Source organism: Rana temporaria, chromosome 3 (genome assembly GCF_905171775.1).
Source record: "Rana temporaria chromosome 3, aRanTem1.1, whole genome shotgun sequence".
Classification (NCBI taxonomy): Eukaryota; Metazoa; Chordata; class Amphibia; order Anura; family Ranidae; genus Rana; species Rana temporaria.
The window spans coordinates 229,917,383-229,937,216 of NC_053491.1; the positions used below are offsets into that span (position 1 = coordinate 229,917,383).

At 41.0% G+C, this 19,834-nt stretch overlaps 1 protein-coding gene across 1 annotated transcript in view; it reads right to left on the minus strand.

The window, feature by feature from the left end:
• The window catches only part of HK3 (hexokinase 3), a 158,446-nt gene that overhangs the window by 84,012 nt on the left and 54,600 nt on the right, over window positions 1-19,834 (minus strand). Inside the window, exon 3 of the mRNA XM_040344403.1 lies at window positions 3,005-3,167. Coding sequence (XP_040200337.1) covers window positions 3,005-3,167 — 163 coding nt within the window. The remainder of the gene's footprint in view (window positions 1-3,004; window positions 3,168-19,834) is intronic.

Here is a 19,834-nt window from a genome sequence, read left to right on the forward strand (position 1 = left end):
CTGGAACGTTTAATAAAAGACCACATGGATGAGTTCTTGCTGGAAAAAAACTATTTAAGCAGCAGACAACATGGATTCATGAAAGACAGAAGTTGTCAGACAAACCTGATTTCCTTTTATGAAGAGGTAAGTAAAACCCTGGACAGAGGCGTGGCTGTGGACGTGATGTATTTGAATTTGCAAAAGCGTTCGATACAGTTCCGCACACACGGCTTATGTGTAAGGTAAGGTCTACAGGATTGGATATATCAGTTTGTAAATGGATAGAAAACTGGCTGAAAGACAGAATTCAGAGAGTCGTGGTTAATGATTCTTACTCTGAATGGTCCAAGGTTATCAGTGGTGTACCCCAAGGTTCAGTGCTGGGACCCTTACTTTTCAATATATTTATAAATGATATTGGGTCTGAGATCAAAAGTAACATTTCTGTCTTTGCAGATGACACCAAGCTATGCAGTGGAATAACGTCCTTGCAGGATGTCTCCAATTTACAAGCCGACCTCAATGCTCTGTCTAATTGGGCGACTAAGTGGCAGATGAGGTTTAATGTAGATAAATGTAAAGTTATGCACTTGGGGGCTAAGAATATGCATGCATCATACATACTAGGGGGAGTACAACTGGGGGGATCTGTAGTGGAGAAGGATCTGGGGGTTTTAGTTGATCATAAGCTCAATAATGGCATGCAATGCCAAGCTGCGGTTTCCAAAGCGAGCAAAGTCCTTTCTTGTATTAAGAGAGGTATGGACTCCAGAGACAGAGATATAATTTTGCCCCTGTACAAATCATTAGTAAGACCTCATCTGGAATATGCAGTTCAGTTTTGGGCACCAGTTCTCAAAAAGGACATCGGAGAACTGGAGAAAGTGCAGAGAAGGGCAACCAAACTGATAAGAGGCATGGAGGAACTCAGCTATGAGGAAAGATTAGAGGAACTGAATTTATTCACTCTTGAGAAGAGGAGAATAAGGGGGGATATGATCAACATGTACAAATATATAAGAGGTCCATACAGTGAACTTGGTGTTGAGTTATTCACTTTACGGTCAACCCTGAGGACAAGGGGGCACTCTTTACGTCTAGAGGAAAAGAGATTTCACCTCCAAATACGGAAAGGTTTTTTCACAGTAAGAGCTGTGAAAATGTGGAACAGACTCCCTCCAGAGGTGGTTCTGGCCAGCTCAGTAGATTGCTTTAAGAAAGGCCTGGATTCTTTCCTAAATGTACAGAATATAACTGAGTACTAAGATTTGTAGGTAAAGTTGATCCAGGGTAAATCCGATTGCCTCTCGGGGGATCAGGAAGGAATTTTTTCCCCTGCTGTAGCAAATTGGATCATGCTCTGCTGGGGTTTTTTGCCTTCCTCTGGATCAACTGTGGGTATGGAGTTGGGTGTATAGGATTTTACTGTGTTTTTTATTTTGTTTTTTTATTTTTTGTGGTTGAACTGGATGGACTTGTGTCTTTTTTCAACCTGACTAACTATGTAACTATGTAACTACTGTATGCCACCTAACCTGGCACTGCCACCTAGCCTGCCACTACTACCTAACCTGGAACTATTGTCAATCACCTCAGACGATGCTAGTTGTAGCGAAACATGTCGGGACTCTACTGCTGCCATGCACTTTACAAACATTGATGTCCTTTTTTATCCACTAAACTGTAAGTGTTTTTAACCGATAATAAACGTTTCTGTTTTTACGGTATCACGCTATGTGCCTTTCGTTTTCCTCCACATAACTTGGGCAAGCTCTTTCAACTTTATGAGCCATCTCCTAGCTGAGGTACCCCCCCCCCCACTTGATACCAAGCGAAGATCCTATCGCTGTTTGTCGTCCGTTTGCGTTGGTGTGTTCCTGTACCATCTCATCTGTACTGCTTACAAGCCTATTTTGACCCTTTGGGTATAAGCTCATTTGGGTCCACCGCATCCGGTAAGCCTCCCCTTGGTGGCGGGCGTTATCACTATCATCACATTCCAATAGAATCACTGTGGGTGTCTTGTCACTACGATTTCTCATTGATGATTTCAACTTTTTCCACGTTTATGTATATGGACTTTCATTTTCACGTATATTTTTGTGGACTTATACATACATAGATATTGACTTTATAATAAGGTCTATAGTGCTTTCACTATAATATTTGGTATCACTTTTAATTTTATGGATTCACTTATTTACATTGATACTTGTGAATGTTGAACATAGACATCACGGTCTTCTTACTATTTATTTCCAGCGCTGCATTTTTTTGAATTTTGTTTGTATTTCTTTCCTTGGTTTCACTGGATTGTATGTAGCTGCTTGTCACCCTGATAGCGCAGATTTATTTTTTATTTTTCAATCACCTAACCTGCCACTACCAGCTAACCAGTTAATTTTTGCTAATACCATGTGGGTTAATTTTTACTAATGCCATGTGGGTTGATTTTTACTAATGCCATGTGGGTTAATTTTTACTTATGCCATGTGGGTTGATTTTTACTTATGCCATGTGGGTTGATTTTTACTTATGCCATGTGGGTTAATCTTTACTTATGCCATGTGGGTTGATTTTTACTTATGCCATGTGGGTTAATCTTTACTTATGCCATGTGGGTTGATTTTTACTTATGCCATGTGGGTTAATCTTTACTTATGCCGTGTGGCCCATGTGGCCCATGGCATAAGTAACAATTAACCCACATGGCATGTGGGAGTCCGAGTTTACTGAATAAGAATTTACATGGCGAGTAAAAATGCTGTCCCCCCCAGATTTGTAAGGGTTCCTACACCCATGGTTAGGGCTAAGCAGCTAATCACCAGGCACAACAACTGTCACATAATAATCTGAGGAGTGCCTATGTATATTGAGCCTTGCATGCCAGACAGCTCTCAGTGAGCACTGGAACAGATACACATGGACCTCAATCGTATTGCAATCTTAAGAGTACCTGTACAATTTCATCAATATTCTATGCTAACACCAAAGTATTTGGAAAATAATTAATATTCTATACCTGTGCCATCTGGAGTAGAGCGGACATATGTAGGAAGCATTTTTAAAGTTGACTGCTTCTCTGGATTTACTTGCAGTCCTCTCTCCATATTGCCCAGCATCAAATCCCTCACCTTCTCCAATTGTCCAATGGACAGCGAAAAGGGCTGCAAACATCTTTGAACCTGTAAAAAATAAATACCATTAGAGTTATTTTTTCTCAAAGTAAAACTATGTATTTTTCTTAGATATATATGGGGAAATGTTAAGCTAAGTCTAAATAATAATAACAGTTAATGTCTAGCAACCCATTTTCTTATAATTTGTAATTATATCTGTACATGGGGCAGGCATATTTACTAATTATATATACAGGCTCTTTTTCATGTACAGTAGTTTTTCACAGTAGTTGAGTCTTATTGTTCCTCTCTCACAATGCAAGTGTACCAATTTGCGGACTGTTTGAAAACAATAAACTTTTTGTATCTCAATGTGGTTGAGATTTTATGTCAGCAGTTGTAACTTTATGAGGCTAAGTGACTAAAATACAGAGAGCAACTAGAGGACACATCTACAAATCTGTAAAACAGTAACTATAGTACAATAAGCATGTAAAAGTTGCATAGCCAAATAAATAAAAGTGAAAGTACATTTTACAAAAATTAACTAAAGCGTATGCTCCATGTTGACCAGTGTGTACAAATATTGATAAATCAAAGGTCTGGCATCAAGTAGTGGACATACAGTTGATGCATCTTGATTTACTATACCAGGGGTTTATGGGCTTCATTCAGCCTTCTCTGTTCTCTGCAGAGTGGTGTAAAGATGAAAAAAAAAAAGAATATGCCCAAAGCTGTTCTCCAGGTAATATGTTACAATTACTTACATAATGTTGTAGCTAAATACTTCAAGAAATGTTATATAAACCAAAAAAAGACCGACAAATCTTAATAGAAAACAATGGAGGTTATTTACTGAAGGCAAATCCACTACAAGTGCAAACTACAAGTGCAAAGTGCACTTAAAATTGCACTGAAAGTGCACTTGAAAGTGCAGTCGCTGTAGATCCGAGAGGGGCATGCAAGGAAAATAAAAAACAGCATTTTAGCTTGCACGTGATTGGATGATAAAATCAACAGAGCTTCCCCTTCTTTCAAATCTACCCCTCAGGCCCCTTTCACACTACTGCGACTTCAAAGTCACGCGATTTTACTTCGATTTCAGGGAATGCCTGTGTAAGGGGCATCAAAATCGGACCAAAGTAGTGCAAGGACTACTTTGAAGTCAGCACGACTTAAATTTGTGTCAATATGAATGGTAGTCATTGAAAATCATGCAAAATGACTTGTCACGCGATTTTGCAGTCCAAAATCGTGGGACAAGTCGTATAAGTGTGAAAGGTGCCTCCGATTTACAGCGACTGCACTTCCAAGTGCACTTTCAGTGCAATTTCAAGTGTGCTCTGTACTTGTAGTTTTCACTTGCAGTGCAAAGTGTATTTGCCTTTTGTAAATAACCCCCTATATTCCTTACTTTCTGCTATAAAACATTCCCAATTAAAAAAATAAAAATAATTCTTCATCAGTTTAGGTCAATATATATGTATATATGGTACATATTTTTGGTTAAAAAATCCCAATAAGCGTTTATTTATTGGTTAAAAAGTTATTGCGTTTACAAACTATGGGTTAGATTTATGCAATTTTTATTTTATTTTTACTAGCGGGACTGCATCATTGTGGCAGACAAATAAGGCCCTAAATGACACTTTTTGAGGACCAGTGACATCAATACAGTGATCAGTGTTTAAAAAATGCACTGATCCCTGTATAAATGATACTGGCAGGGAAGGGTTTAACACTAGGAGGCGATCAAGGGGTTAAGTGTGTCCTAGGGAGGTGCTTTCTAACTGTAGAGGAGAGTGTTATACTGGATGAAAGCAGAGATCGTGTTTCAGCTTAGCTGTAACAGAAGTTCACTCTTTTGCTCACTGACAGATTAGCGTTGTGCCTTGTTTCCATGGCACACCGCTGCCCCATGTCTCCTGTAAACGATTGGCAGGTTTCGGTGGCCATCGCAGCCGCCAGACCCGCTGATTGGCTCCCGAAGCGGTTAATTCAAAATAACTGGTTTGGTAATGCTAAAATGTTCCCCTCTAAATCATGTAGAGTGAGCATTTTAATGAAGATCCCTAAAGGGTAAGTTCAACAGGCGGTAGGGATTTTTGAAACTGTCACAGCCCTTTTTAAAGGGCCATAGTGCCAGAAAAGTAGCTCTTCTTATAATTCCCCCAAATTAGTTTTCCCATCCATTTCTTCAGGGCCGCCATCAGGGAGGTACAGCCCACACACTTGTTAGGGGCCCAAGAGTCTAGAAGGGCCTGGCTGTCTGGCGGTGATGAGAGAAGGCAGGGACGCGTGAGAATCAGCAGCTGCTGCTGTGTAATTGACCTGTCATCGGGCTCTTTGCTGCCACCTCTGGTAAATTCCAGCAAGTGCACAACAGCTGGGACCAGGAACAGCACCTTCCAAGTAAGGTCTAATGTACAACTGAAGAGGAAGGGGGGGTGGTGTACATGTTTGTGTCTGTGTACATATGTGTGTATGTGTGCCAGTGTGTGTGCCTGTGTACATGTGTGTGTGTGTGCCTGTGTGCATATGTACATGTGTGTGTCTGTGTACATGTGTGTGTCTGTGTACATATGTGTGTGTGCCAGTGTGTGTGCCTGTGTACATTTGTGTGTGTGCTTATGTGCATGTGTACATGTGTGTGTCTATGTACATGTGTGTACCAGTGTGTGTGCATGTGTACATGTGTGTGTGCCTGTGTGCATGTGTACATGTGTGTGTGTGTGTGTGTGTGTCTGTGTACATATGTGTGTGTGTCTGTGTACATATGTGTGAGGGGGGCTGAGAGCGTACAGGTCTTAGGGGGCCTAGAACATACAGGTGTGAGGGGGTCTGCAAGCGTACAAGTGGGAGGGAGGCTGCGAGCTTACAGCTGCTGGTTTGGGAAGTCTCTTTTGGGCAAAATATAATTTCCTACTGTTAAACCTTAAAGGAATGATGACTTTTAATACACTGTTAAAAAAGTTGTAAACTCACCAAAATAAAAACGATTTAACCAATATAACAATCTAAGTTTTTTTTTTTTTATAAAATGGGCACTAAGAGTTAGCCCAAAAATCATTCTTACTGTAAAAACACTTTATATTAGAAACGCTGCTGCTCTGTAACAGCCGTCGCCATATCAACTGTGGTCTTTCGGGTCTGTATTCTAATATAATTCCGCCCGCATTGAATTTTCCTCTTTGTAATTCCGTGCATGCACACTAATAGCCGTATCCAAGCCTCTTCTTTGTTTCCGGTTACTACAGAAACAAACATCGGGCGAATCAGAGCCTCCTGTTGCTGGCTTACTTGGAAGCGTCACATGATGTCGGGGCTGACGTCGACAAGAGGAAATGACGCAGCCCCTTCCTATACACTGCATTAATCTGGCCGGGTCTCTGCTTGCCGGAAAATCTCGACATATAGCGCATGCGCGGGCTACGTCATTGGCCACAAATATACCTATAAATCGCAAGGCAAGCAGGTAAGGAATCATTCTTCTAACGCAAATAATTATAAAACCTGCAATTGTCAATAGGAAGAAAAGGCATCATATTGGGTATACAACCACTTTAATTTTCATATATCACGTTGTAAGAGTGTTAAAATAAAAGGTGTGTGCACTGAAGGACTTGATGGGATGGCTAGTGGGTGGATTCGTGGAACAGCCAGTGGGCAGGCCCTGGGGAATGTTGGTGGTCAGGGCGGGGGGGGGGGGGGCTGCTGTCTAAGTGGCAACACAATTTCTGATGGCTGCCCTGCCTGTCGCAGCGAAGAACTGTAACTGAGAGAATATTGGAGAAACGGTGTATAGGTGGAACAGAACAAACTTTAATTGTTGCTAACTGTTGCAAAAATAACAACATTTGAGCATTCATATACTGCGTCTGTACAGAACTCCCAAAGGAGTGTACTTTGAGATATATCTGGCTCTGCCCCTTATTAAAAATGTGGTTACCCAGTCTCTGGGACCGTTTTTTTCCTGCACATAGTAGAAGCTACAGCTTACAGGGTTACAAAAGTTCTCAGATATGGAAACTGCTAATGTGATTGTCTCACTAATTTTCCCAGCAGTCTTTCTGTTATTGCATCACTGAAACTGAACACATGCAAGTAGCAAACAGGCCACCCACTTAGCACTCAGTATGTAGAAAACTATTGTAATATGAAAATTTCAACACAATAGAGGAAATGACACTACAAAAAGTGTTTGCTAAATACAGTACGTATATACCTGATTTGGTGAGTTTATTTATTTTAGCAAAAATTTCATCATTGCCACATATCAGTTGCAAAATAGTTCCTGCATGTCAGTTCACCTTAGTATTTCAGCATATGAAGCTCCCTGAATCACAGGGCACTCTGGAATACATAAATCAACCAGGCTACCTGGTGAAAAACCCCACCATATACGCTCTTGCTATCTTAATCTCACTATTGGCTATTGGGTCCACCCATGTTGCTCAATAATGTAGTACAGAAGGTACAATTTAAAGAACTAGGCTGCAAGATGAAGGGAAGGACCTCCAAGGTGATATTCTCTGAAATATTGCCTGTGCCATGCGCAACACAGGAAAGGCAGGGGGAGATTAGAGAGCTGAATGCATGGCTAAAGACCTGGTGTAGGAAGGAGGGATTTGGGTTTCTAGAGCACTGGGCTGACTTTTCATTGGGGTGCAACCTATATTCTAAAAAACAGTTTGCACTTGAATAGAAGTGGGTCTGCTGTGCTGGGGGAGAGGTTTATGGGAATGCTGGAGGAGTATTTAAACTAGACTTGAGGGGGGAGGGTGAACTAGAATTACATCAGGCACACAGGTCAGTTAGGGGTCAGACAATAGTGGAGAGTGGAAAGGGGATAGATGGGGGAGGGCTATGGCAGGTGACAAGAAAGTTCCCATGTTGCAAACAGCCATTGGAAATTATAGTGCCATTTGTACTACTAAAAAACACCAGAGAAAAATGTAACAATACATTTAAGTGTTTGTTCACCAATGCCAGAAGTCTGCCAAGCAAAACAGGTGAGTTGGAAGCTCTGGTGCATGAGGAGAGCTATGATGTAATCGGTATTGCTGAAACTTGGCTTCAATCCACACATGACTGGGCTATTAATATTCCTGGCTGTGCTCTCTTTCGGAAAGACAGGGTAAAAAGGAAAGGTGGAGGGGTCTGTCTCTATGTGAGAAGTGAGCTCAAAGCAAGCGTGAAAGAGGACCTGGTTGATGGAGAGTGTGATGAGGCTGAAGCATTATGGGTGGAACTGCATACAGATGTGCGTAGTTCAAAGTTAATCATTGGAGTTTGTTATAGACCACCCAATGTTAATGAGGAGGTGGAGACTCAGCTCCTTGCACAGATGGAAAGGGCTGCAAGGACTGCAAAGACTGCAAAGACTGTTTGGAACCTCACTGCAAAGTATATTCCCATGGGCAATAAGTTTAAAGGGCTAAAAATAAAACCTATGTGGCTCACGGTCAAAGTTAAAAAAGCTATAAACAATAAGAAAATAGATTTAAAAAATATAAAAATGAAGGAACACTAGTGTCGTTTAAATGTTACAAAGAATATAACAGGATATGTAAAAAGGAAATCAAGGATGAAAAAATTCAAAATGAACAACAGATTTCAAATAAAAGTAGGACAAACCCCCAAAAAATCTTTAAATATATTAATCGTAAAAAGGTGAAGTCTGAGCATGTAGGCCCCCCTACAAAATAATCTAGAGTGGGTGACTGGGGACAAAGAGAAGGCAAATTTATTAAATGCTTTCTTCAGCTCTGTGTATACAATGGAGCATGGGGGAGCTCATGTCCATAATGGGGGTGGGAGTGACACAGCCCCAAATACACAATGGCCCAAAAGTGATATGATCCAGAAATATTTAGACAGAATAAAGGTGGATAAAGCACCTGGACCAGATGGCATACACCCACGGAGCCTAAAAGAATTGAGCGCTGTCATTTCAAAGCCATTGTATCTAGTTTTTAGGGACTCATTAATGACAGGAATAGTACCACTGGATTGGCGCAGGGCCAATGTGGTGCCTATATTTAAAAAGGGAACAAACGGCCAGATCCACATAGCGAGTATGCCGGCGTATCTACTGATACGCCGGCTTACTTTCAAATTACCCACGTCGTATCTTTAGTTTGAATCCTCAAACCAAGATACGATGGCTTCTGGGTTCGATCCGACAGGCGTACGGCTTCGTACGCCTTCGGATCGTAGGTGCAATACTTTGGCGCCCGCTGGGTGGAGTTTGCGTAGTTTTCTGCGTCGGGTATGCAAATTAGCTTTTTCCGACGATCCACGAACGTACGCGCGGCCGTCGCATTCTCTTACGTCGTTTCTAGTCGGCTTTTTCCGGCGTATAGTTAAAGCTGCTATTTTGCGGCGTATAAATAGACTTGCCATGTTAAAGTATGGCCGTCGTTCCCGCGTCGAAATTTGAATTATTTTTTTTTTGCGTAAGTCGTCCGTGAATAGGAATGGACGTAAGTCACGTCTAAGTTCAAAAAATGACGTTGTTGCGATGTCATTTTGCGCAAAGCACGGTGGGAAATTTCGAAGCGGAGCATGCGCAGTTCAATCGGCACGGGGACGCGCTTCATTTAAATGAATCACGCCCCCTACCCGCCGATTTGAATTCCGCCGCCAGAAATACACTACGCCACCGTAACTTACGGCGCAAAATCTTCCTGGATTTGACTTAAAGCCAGGTAAGATACGGCGGCGTAGCGTATCTCTGATACGCTGCGCCTATCCAATTATATGTGGATCTGGCCCACCGTCTTTACCAAGTAACTATAGACCTGTTAGTTTAACTTCAATATTTGGGAAGATACTGGAACATTTAATAAAAGACCACATGGATGAGTTCTTGCTGGAAAAAAAAATATTTAAGCAACAGACAGCATGGATTCATGAAAGACAGAAGTTGTCAGACAAACCTGATTTCTTTTTATGAAGAGGTAAGTAAAACCTTGGACAGAGGCGTGGCTGTGGATGTGATATACTTGGATTTTGCAAAAGCGTTCGATACAGTTCCCCACACACGGCTCATGTGTAAGGTAAAGTCTACCTTATTGGTAGATTGGATATATCAATTTGTAAATGGATAGAAAACTGGCTGAAAGACAGAATTCAGAGAGTCGTGGTTAATGATTCTAACTCTGAATGGTCTAAGGTTATCAGTGGTGTACCCCAAGGTTCAGTGTTGGGACCCCTACTTTTTAATATATTTATAAATGATATTGGGTCTGAGATCAAAAGTAACATTTCTGTCTTTGCGGTTGACACCAAGCTATGCAGTGGAATGACGTCCTTACAGCATGTCGCCAATTTACAAGCCGACCTCAATACAATGTCTAATTGGGCGACTAAGTGGCAGATGAGGTTTAATGTAGATAAATGTAAAGTAATGCACTTGGGGGCTAAGAATATGCATGCATTATACATGCTAGGGGAGGTACAACTGGGGGGATCTGTAGTGGAGAAGGATCTGGGGGTTTTAGTTGATCAAAAGCTCAATAATTGGATGCAATGCCAAGCAAAGTCCTTTCTTGTATTAAGAGAGGTATGGACTCCAGAGAGAGATATATCATTTTGCCCCTGTACAAATCGTTAGTAAGACCTCATCTGGAATATGCAGTTCAGTTTTGGGCACCAGTTCTCATAAAGGATATCGGAGAACTGGAGAAAGTGCAGAGAAGGGCAACCAAACTGATAAGAGGCATGGAGGAGCTCATCTATGAGGAAAGATTATAATAACTAGATTTATTCACTCTTGAGAAGAGAAGAATAAGGGGGGATATGATCAACATGTACAAATATATAAGGGGTCCATATAGTGAACTTGGTGTTGAGTTATTCAATTTACGATACACACAAAAGACAAGGGGGCACTCTTTATGTCTAGAGGAAAAGAGATTTCATCTCCAAATATGGAAAGGTTTCTTCACAGTAAGAGCTGTGAAAATGTGGAACAGACTCCCTCCAGACGTGGTTCTGGCCAGCTCAGTAGATTGCTTTAAGAAAGGCCTGGATATTTTCCTAAATGTACATAATAAAACTGAGTACTAAGATTTGTAGTTAAAGTTGATCCAGGGTAAATCCGATTGCCTCTCGGGGGATCAGGCAGGATTTTTTTCCCCTGCTGTAGCAAATTGGATCATGCTCTGCTGGTTTTTTTTGCCTTCCTCTGGATCAACTGTGGGTATGGAGTTGGGTGTATGGGATTTTTCTGTGTTTTTATGTTGTTTGTTTATTTTTTTGTGGTTGAACTGGATGGACTTGTGTCTTTTTTTCAACCTGACTAACTATGAGACTGGCCTCTCAATCATTCTTGCATTCCAGAGTGTCCTGTGATTTGGGGCACTCTGTGGCAGTGCTGACCAATCACAATCCATATGGTCTGTCCTGGAAGCGCTGATGAAGAAGCACAATGTTGATCTCAAATCCCCAGACCGTCAGAGTGGCTGCTGGAGCCCTGACAGCTCAGGATAACTGGAGGTAAGTACAGTGAGGACCGGAGGTGTCTAGGGTCCAGATTTGGTTCAGTTTAATACTTTTTTTAAGATGTCACTTTAAAGCCCAACTTCAGGAACAAAATTTCTATATAAATACTGCATTGAGCATAAAAAACCTTACGCCTCAGTCTTGCTTTCCAACACTTCTTCCTAAGCCACCCTGCAGTCTAGTAGATTGAAGTCACAGCTTAATGAGTCAAGCTTATGTCCTGCCCTGTGGACCAGACATTTTCCCTACTCATTATCTTCTTGGGCCGTGGTCTCCTCACCACATGAGTTCTCCTGCCCCTGGAGCCTATGAGAGAGGACCTGGTCACACCAAGTGTCACCTCCACCAAATGCTTCTCCCTGCCTGTCAGTGGTAATGTACACTGAGCCATGAATTTGCAGTTTAGAGTACATTTGCTGTGCCATGATGTTGTGACTCCCATGTGTATACACAGGAGTGACATCATTGGTGCCCAGACATTCAATTGGCTGAACAGACCAAACACGGAAGGTAGACTTGGAGAAAACAGAAGTGCCCATGACCAACGGAAGCTCTGACAGTGCAGCACTGACAGTTAAGTTTGCCATAATATGATAACATGCCATGCATACTAACATAAAATAAAAAAACTGAGTTTAAATCTGCTTTAAGTAAAATTAGCATTTCAATTGTTTTCTTTTTCTGGTACCAAAAACGCTTTATTGAGGTATCGAGAGGTGAACATATAAAATTGGTATTGAACATGAAAGTTATAAAAGTTTTACCTGTGTAAAAAGATAGACTTGCAAACCCACGCAGGGGCTATGAGGGGAACAATAGTGCATACCATGTTTATCAGGTACAGAAGACATGTATAACAATATTGAGTTGTAGGGTATGGTGTAAAGTATCAGTGAAGTATGACTCACTGATGGTCATGCAACCTAGTCCAGTAAAAGTTTATTGAAAATCAGTGTTAGCAGAAAAAAGTGATATATTCAAATAGAAAAATAAGGTGCTTGTGTACAAAACCGAATAGAGCTGGAAGTGAATTTGCCAAGGAATAGGCAACTACCGTACCTCAATGGTAGTAGTACATGGAGGTGATCCCCTTTAAAGTGGAAAAAAGTAAAGTCAAAGAAAGAATAAGGAAGCAGGAGAAGAAGGGAAGGTTAGGGGGAGTAGGGAGGATCTGCCACAGAGGGGCAGTGTGTATGGGGTGGATTCAGATAGGATACACAAGGGTGATAAATATTTTTACACCGTACATACCAGGAGTGGTGCAGTAGAAACTTTCCAGTCGCTAGTTGAAAGGCACTTAAATCAGGGACTCTGACAGTTTCCACTTTTTCAAAAGATATCCTTACTCAGCTAGAAAGACGTGCACTTAAAGCTCTCGAAGTGACATTGTCATAAGGGAAGTGGATAAATGTGAATCGGTTGTGGTCCTAGATTCGGAAGATTATAATAGAGAGGCTTTGAGACAGCTTAATGATGCACAACGCATCATAATGTATATATTTTATATATTTTATATATATATATATATATATATATATATATATATATATGTATAAGGCTGGCCGAAGGCTAGCCTGTATTTGTATGCAGAGTCTGCTGAGTATTTAATCCTCCTCCCCTGTCGGGTCCGGTGTTAAAATTAAATTAGAGCACCTCCTTTGACATAATTTTTTATTTTTACAGATTTTCACACAGTAAAGAAACCCAATTGCTGCTCTTGTTTTTTTTGTTTTTTGTTTTTTTAGAGTGCAGTGGGCTCTAACTACAGTATATAGACACAAATGCAATGTTATGTGAAAAAACATGCTAAAAGTTCTTGTGGACAGTAGAAACCCCACAGGACAGATTAGGAAGTTCTGTTCAATAAAGTCATAGAAAATATTTCTAGACAAAACCGAAGATTTGCAGCTTTGTATCCTGAGCCAAGAAATTCTAAAGGCATATTGACACAAAATCTTAACGGCTGGTATTATTCAGAGAATCTGGCAGCTTTCCATCGCACACTATCAACTAGCAACAATGGCTGAGTATCGAACACTGATTATCAAAATCCTACCAAGGGGAAAAAAAGCAATCTTCCTCACTAAACCACAAAAACTGCCTTCTGTTTCCCATTTCTTAATCAAGCCGTTATACAAAATTGAAATTACGCAGCCATTAAAACAGAACATGCATTTATAAGTGTTTTAGATTTTTTTTTAAATAAAAATCCAGTATTTTGGACGGTCTAAATATGTATCCCTATTAGATGCTTGCAGTTTAGTCCACAGGCAAAACTATTAGCCATAAAATCCTGTTTCAAAATCCTTACAAGGAGCCATTCTATCTCACATGAATACCTTTCATTCTCTTGTCAGGCCATTTACTAAAATTGCCTTTTGTTTGCTCTCTTTTGCCAGGTCTGTTAGATTCTTATAAACCAGGCGGCATAAGAGATTGGAACATGAATTGATGAAAGGGAATTTTTTTTTATTTAGTGCAGAGCGTAATGTGACCATACAGCTAGTAAATAAGGCCCTGTTTTTGGAACCCTTGACATTGCGGGCCCAGGGGGAAGCTGCATCGTCTGCAATTATGCCCTATATTTTATATCTACAAATCTGGTAACAAGTGGAATAAATATGGGAAGCTGCTTGGGCTCTAATCATTAGGGGAAAGAGCACAACAATTGTTGGAAGTAGTTTATTGCTAGTAATATACATCTGAATGCTATGCAATTAGCTTCCTTTAGGTTAAAGTGGTTCGAAAGGATCAAGATTTTTTAACTTCATGCATTCTATTTATGAAGGTAAAAAAAAACTCTTCTGTGTAGCAGCCCCCCAGCCTATCCTAATACTTACCTGAGCCCCATCTCAATCCAGCAATGTGCACGAGAGCCTTGGCTCTCTGGGGACTATCCCTCCTCATTGACCGAGATAGCCAATGGCTCCTGCTGCTGTCAATCACAGTCAGTGAGCCAATAAGGAGAGAGGGGACGGGGCAGAGCTCGGAAACAAGCCTGCTTGGTTGCCCCCCAATGCAAGCTGCTTGCTCTGGGGGCACTCTGCAAGGAGGGGGGGCCAAGAGCGCTGACGAGGGACCCAAAAAGAGGAGAAATAGGGCTGCTCTGTGCAAAACTACTGTTTGTTAAGAAAGCCCTTAATATCACTTTAACTTCACACAGGGGGCTGGAGGACAGTTAAAATAGGTGGTTTAATCCACATTTTAACCACCCACCTACAATGAAAAAGTGAACTGCCAAAGTCTGTTCATATTGCTGCAGCCATGATGCTTCACTTTGTGGTGTGGCAATTCTATCTCTGCATGTTGCGTTTGGCAAGTGCTGCTGCTTGCCAACCTTTCTAATTAAAGTCAGTGGGACCATGCCTCAACCATGTGCTAAGTGCTTACCACGCAATCCTGGCGCACTATTTCAAAGTAAACTCCACCTTCAGATTGGAAAAAAACAGACACTCAGGGGGTGGCAGTATCACTACTTCAACACTTGTAAACTGGCACTAAACTGCCTCTTAAAAAGCCACTTAACGTGGATACCTTTTTTAAAGTAGAGCCTACCGCCTGTGTGAAAGAGGCTTTAAACGGAATGTAGTCTGGCTTTGTATACATTTTTTAATTATGGTCAAGACTTTTTTTAAATTATTGCATTTTGACATGTTTTACAGTTTCACCTTACTTCCTGCTGAAAAAAATAAATAGAGCTTGATAGCTTAATATGACATTTATACACACATGATCCATCCCCTTTATCTTTTTCTGCCTCAGTATGGGTCAATCCAAGATCTCAAGTTATAGACAACCTGTAATGAGGTTTTTAAAAACCCATAATGATCTCATAATCCCACGTGATATAGGCATTCTGTGTTAAAATTTTATTTTTTAAGGCAATGTTTTTATATACAGTAAAAAAAAATAACAGCTACAGTACAAAACATCAGTTTAAAAAAAATATATAAACATAATAAATTATTAATTTAAATGAATCCAAAATCACTACAGTTTGCCTTAGCTTTTTTTTATGATAAAAGAAGATGCTTTGCAATTCTGTGTGCTTGTGGGTGAGGTCTACTGCGTCCATGCACGTGCGTTAACACTCATAACAGAAAAGGGCTCCTCCGAGCACCTAGCGTGAACCTCAGGCGTGCTCTCACTTAACTCTGTTCTTCCCATACCATGTGACCAGGCTATAGATCTCTGTAACGCTAGTCTTTTCCTGGTTGCTATGGAAGAGGGACTGCTGGGGAGGGATCCAGAACATTGACCCTCTCACTACCAGAGGAGCTGTCACCCTACAAGGTACCATGTTTACTGACTGATGTTCCTTCATTTGGGTACCCATAGCAACTACACTCCTTTTCCTTGTCTTGCTGAGTTAAACTTTTGTAGAAGCGTTACTTCATAGTCCTTATTACAGACCCAGGTTCTTTGAAATATCCCGGAACAAACATGCACCCCTTTGAATAACTTCAGGCTTTGAACGATTCACATAACTTTACTGAAGAAAGACATCATGGCAATACATTATGTATAACGTGCAGTTCCTAAACCTAACTAAAATAGCGTAGTGGCCCAGGCATACCTCCATGAGGTGAGAGTCCATATAGGAACTATCCATGACTTGGATGCTGTCCATGGCTCCCGGTATCTTCAGCCCTGCCCTTGCCCTTACAGGTGTTGTTGTTCCACTCTCTAACCCCAGTCTCTTCCTTTGATCTTGGCTATTCCCCTATATATAACACATGTGGGCTTGCCAAAACCAGAAGCCTGGGAACTGGACTGAAAATGTTTAACCCCTTCCCCGGCCTTTTTGCCAATGTCAATAATAAAAAAAAAGAGAGCAAGCCTCTAGATACACCCCATATATTCAACCCTCCTTCCTCCTTATCATGCTCTTTGCAACAGGGCTAGTACAGTGATAATTATATGCTAGTTCTCTTGTCCTTTAAAAATCCAGTGTATTTTCCCTAGAACAAGGATGACTCATAAGGATATACAGAATAGAGACAAGAAAAATCATTATTCCCTATGATTTTGAGTGTTAGACATTGCAATTTATTTTTATTAATTTGATATACAGTGAGTACACCACTCACATTTTTGAAAATATATTATATCTTTTTATGTGACAATACTGAAGAAATTACACTTTGCTATAATGTAAAGTAGTGAGTGTAGAGCTTGTATAACAGTTTAAATTTGCTTTCCCCTCAAAATAACTCAACACACAGCCATTAATGTCTAAACCGCTGGCAAAAAAAGTGAGTACACCACTAAGTGAAAAATGTCCAAATTGGGTCCAATTGGCCATTTTCCCTCAGTGTTACAAGGTCTCAGGTGTTAATGGGGGAGCAGGGGTGTTAAATGTGGTGTTATCACTCTCACTCTTTCATACTGGTCACTGGAAGTTCAACATGGCACCTCATGGCAAAGAACTCTCTGAGGATCTAAAAAAAAGATCTGTTGCACTACATAAAGATGGCCTAGGCTTTAAGAAGAAATAAGGGCGGTGTACTCACTTTTGTGAGATACTGTATTTACTTACTAGTGCCTGACTGGCATGAGGATGCGTAAATAACGAAGCTCATTTAAGTGCTGATATTTAAACTTTTGGGTGGTGCTTCGATCATTCATGGTTTGGGTTTACTGAAGACCAGGCCTGGATTTCCCACAAGACCACCAAGGCCAGGCCTCGGGGCGGCAGGGTGCCAAGGGGCGGCAGCAGCATGGAGTCCCCTGATGCCCGGAACATACAGTTAATGGCGGTAAGTTGCTTTCTAGCAGGACTAAATTTAGTGTGGGGGAAATACTAAGAAATAATAATTAAATTAAAAAAAGTAAAGAATAAGAAAAATAATATTAAAAATAATAAGAAAAGTATACAATAATAAGAAAGAGTAAATGACAAGCTACAAATAAAATAAAATAAAAAAGTGATTAAAAAGTAAAAAAAAAAGAAACAAAAAATATTTGAACTAAGCGTGCCGCCCCTGCCATCCGGTTGCCATTCTCTGTTGATTTGGGGGGTGGGGGTAGTTCGGTTGGCGGGGAGGGGGTGCATTGCAGAACCTGGCCTTGGGGCGGCAGGGAGAGCAAATCCGGCCCTGCTGAAGACCACCATTAGCAAGCTCTTTAGTAATATGTACACCCACTATATCAACTCATCACATATGCTTCTCGATCACACATACGGTCTCCCTACGAATCTGTACCATCTCCATCGCAGGAAACTTTTTCACGCTCTGGTGCCTGTTTGTGCTATATGCTTGCAGAGTCCATATTGCATGTTTGTATTTAATATTCATAATGCCATAATGAATGATGTGCATTTTTATTTGCTCGATGACAGGTGCTATGTTACCGAGCTCCCTTGATATGTGTATTTATCCATGTGTGCAGCCAAGGTGGGCAATTAGGGTGACAACATTGTCACTTATATTTTGAATCCAATAGCAGAATTTTCTAGATCTGTTGGGGTCTATCTGTGAATTTTTGTACCGTATGTAATAATAAAGTTTATATTTTTGTATTTAACCCTTATACCTTTCTGGTCGGATGTGTTTGAAGTTTATGTTGGTTTGTTATATTTATGAGCAAACATACTAACAATGATTATTTAATTCATTACAATTGGTAGGAAGGTTTTTATTTATTTAAGCATCACGGCCTATTTCAGTTTTGCTAGTTCAATAAAAGTAGATTTTTCGTTCAAAAGCAACCAATAGTTAAAATCCAATGTGTCAGTAGTCACTCTAGGCACTATTCGGTTTGGTTTTATTTTGGTTACAGTGAGGAAGCTGCTTCCTGTAATGAAAGAGAGAGGGACAGTTACTTAGGTTACTCGGAAAGGGAGAGACGAACACTTCTCTGTGCTCCTGTCATTGTATGAGAGGAGAGCGTGTGAGGCGCTGAGAGGTGGTGGAATCCTGTTGCCGTGGTGATTCTGTCAGGTACCAGAATGTAATGATAGGCGACAAAAAAATAATACTGAACACACAGCCTGTATAAAGAGGTGACCGAGCATATGAGAAATAAAGAAAGAAGAGGAATCCCATCCCTTAGAGTGGAAACCCACTAAAAAATATTTGAGTGGTAAAGGAGAAAAAACTTGCCACAGTGACAGAAAAGTAACCTTATTTTCAAAAATGTTACTTTAATCTTAAAATGTTATTGAAAGATCTTTACTTAGTCAGTTAAAGCGGAACTCAACCCTCCTATCCTTTTCAGCCAAGGAAGCTGTCTTAGCTTCCATTGGATCTGCAACTGCCATGGTGCTGCACATGTGATCATTTATGACACCAGCTATTTGGTAGTTTGGTTGAGAGCACAATAAAATGTAACAGTTAGGCCGGGAATGTACTGTATTTATTGGCATATAACATTCACTTTTTCACCCTGCAAATCGGTTGCAAATAGTGTGTGCGTGTTATATGCCCATACTGCAATTTGGGCTGCCTCAGAGAGAACGGGGAGGTGGGCGGGACGAGCGCCGTCAGATTACATGCAGCGAGAATCTCCAGTTTACTCAGTGGCCTCTGTAATAGGAAGTCCCATCTCCTGGGCCAATATTGGACCAGTGTTCTGTCTACCATAGGAGCCGGTCCAGGAGGCAGGACTTTGTATTAAAGAGGCCGCTGAGTAAACAGGAGATTCTCGCTGTATGTAATCTGACGGCGCTCATCCCACCCCCCTCTCTGAGATAGGCATTGATCAGGCTGGATTCATGGCAATGGGGAGGCTGCAGATGGGCATTCATCAAGCTGCATTGATGAGCAGTTGTGAGACTACAGATGGGCATTGATTAAGCTGCATTGATGGGCAATGGTGAGGCTGCGGATGGGCATTGATCAAGCTGCATTAATGGGCAATTGTGAAGCTGCAGGTGGGAATTGATTAGGCTGCATTGATGGGCACTGACCCTTATTTTGCTTCAAAGTTCTTTATTTAAAATAAAATAAAAATTCCTGAAACTTCCCTCTCAAAATGATGGAGCCAGATCCACAGTGAGAGTACGCCGGCGTATCTACTGATACGCCGGCGTACTTTCAAATTTCCCGCGTCGTATCTTTAGTTTGAATCCTCAAACCAATATACGACGGCATCTGGGTTTGATCCAACAGGCGTACGGCTTCGTACGCCTTCGGACCGTAGATGCAATACTTCGGCATCCGATGGGTGGAGTTTGCGTTGTTTTCCGCGTCGGGTATGCAAATTAGCTATTTCCGACGATC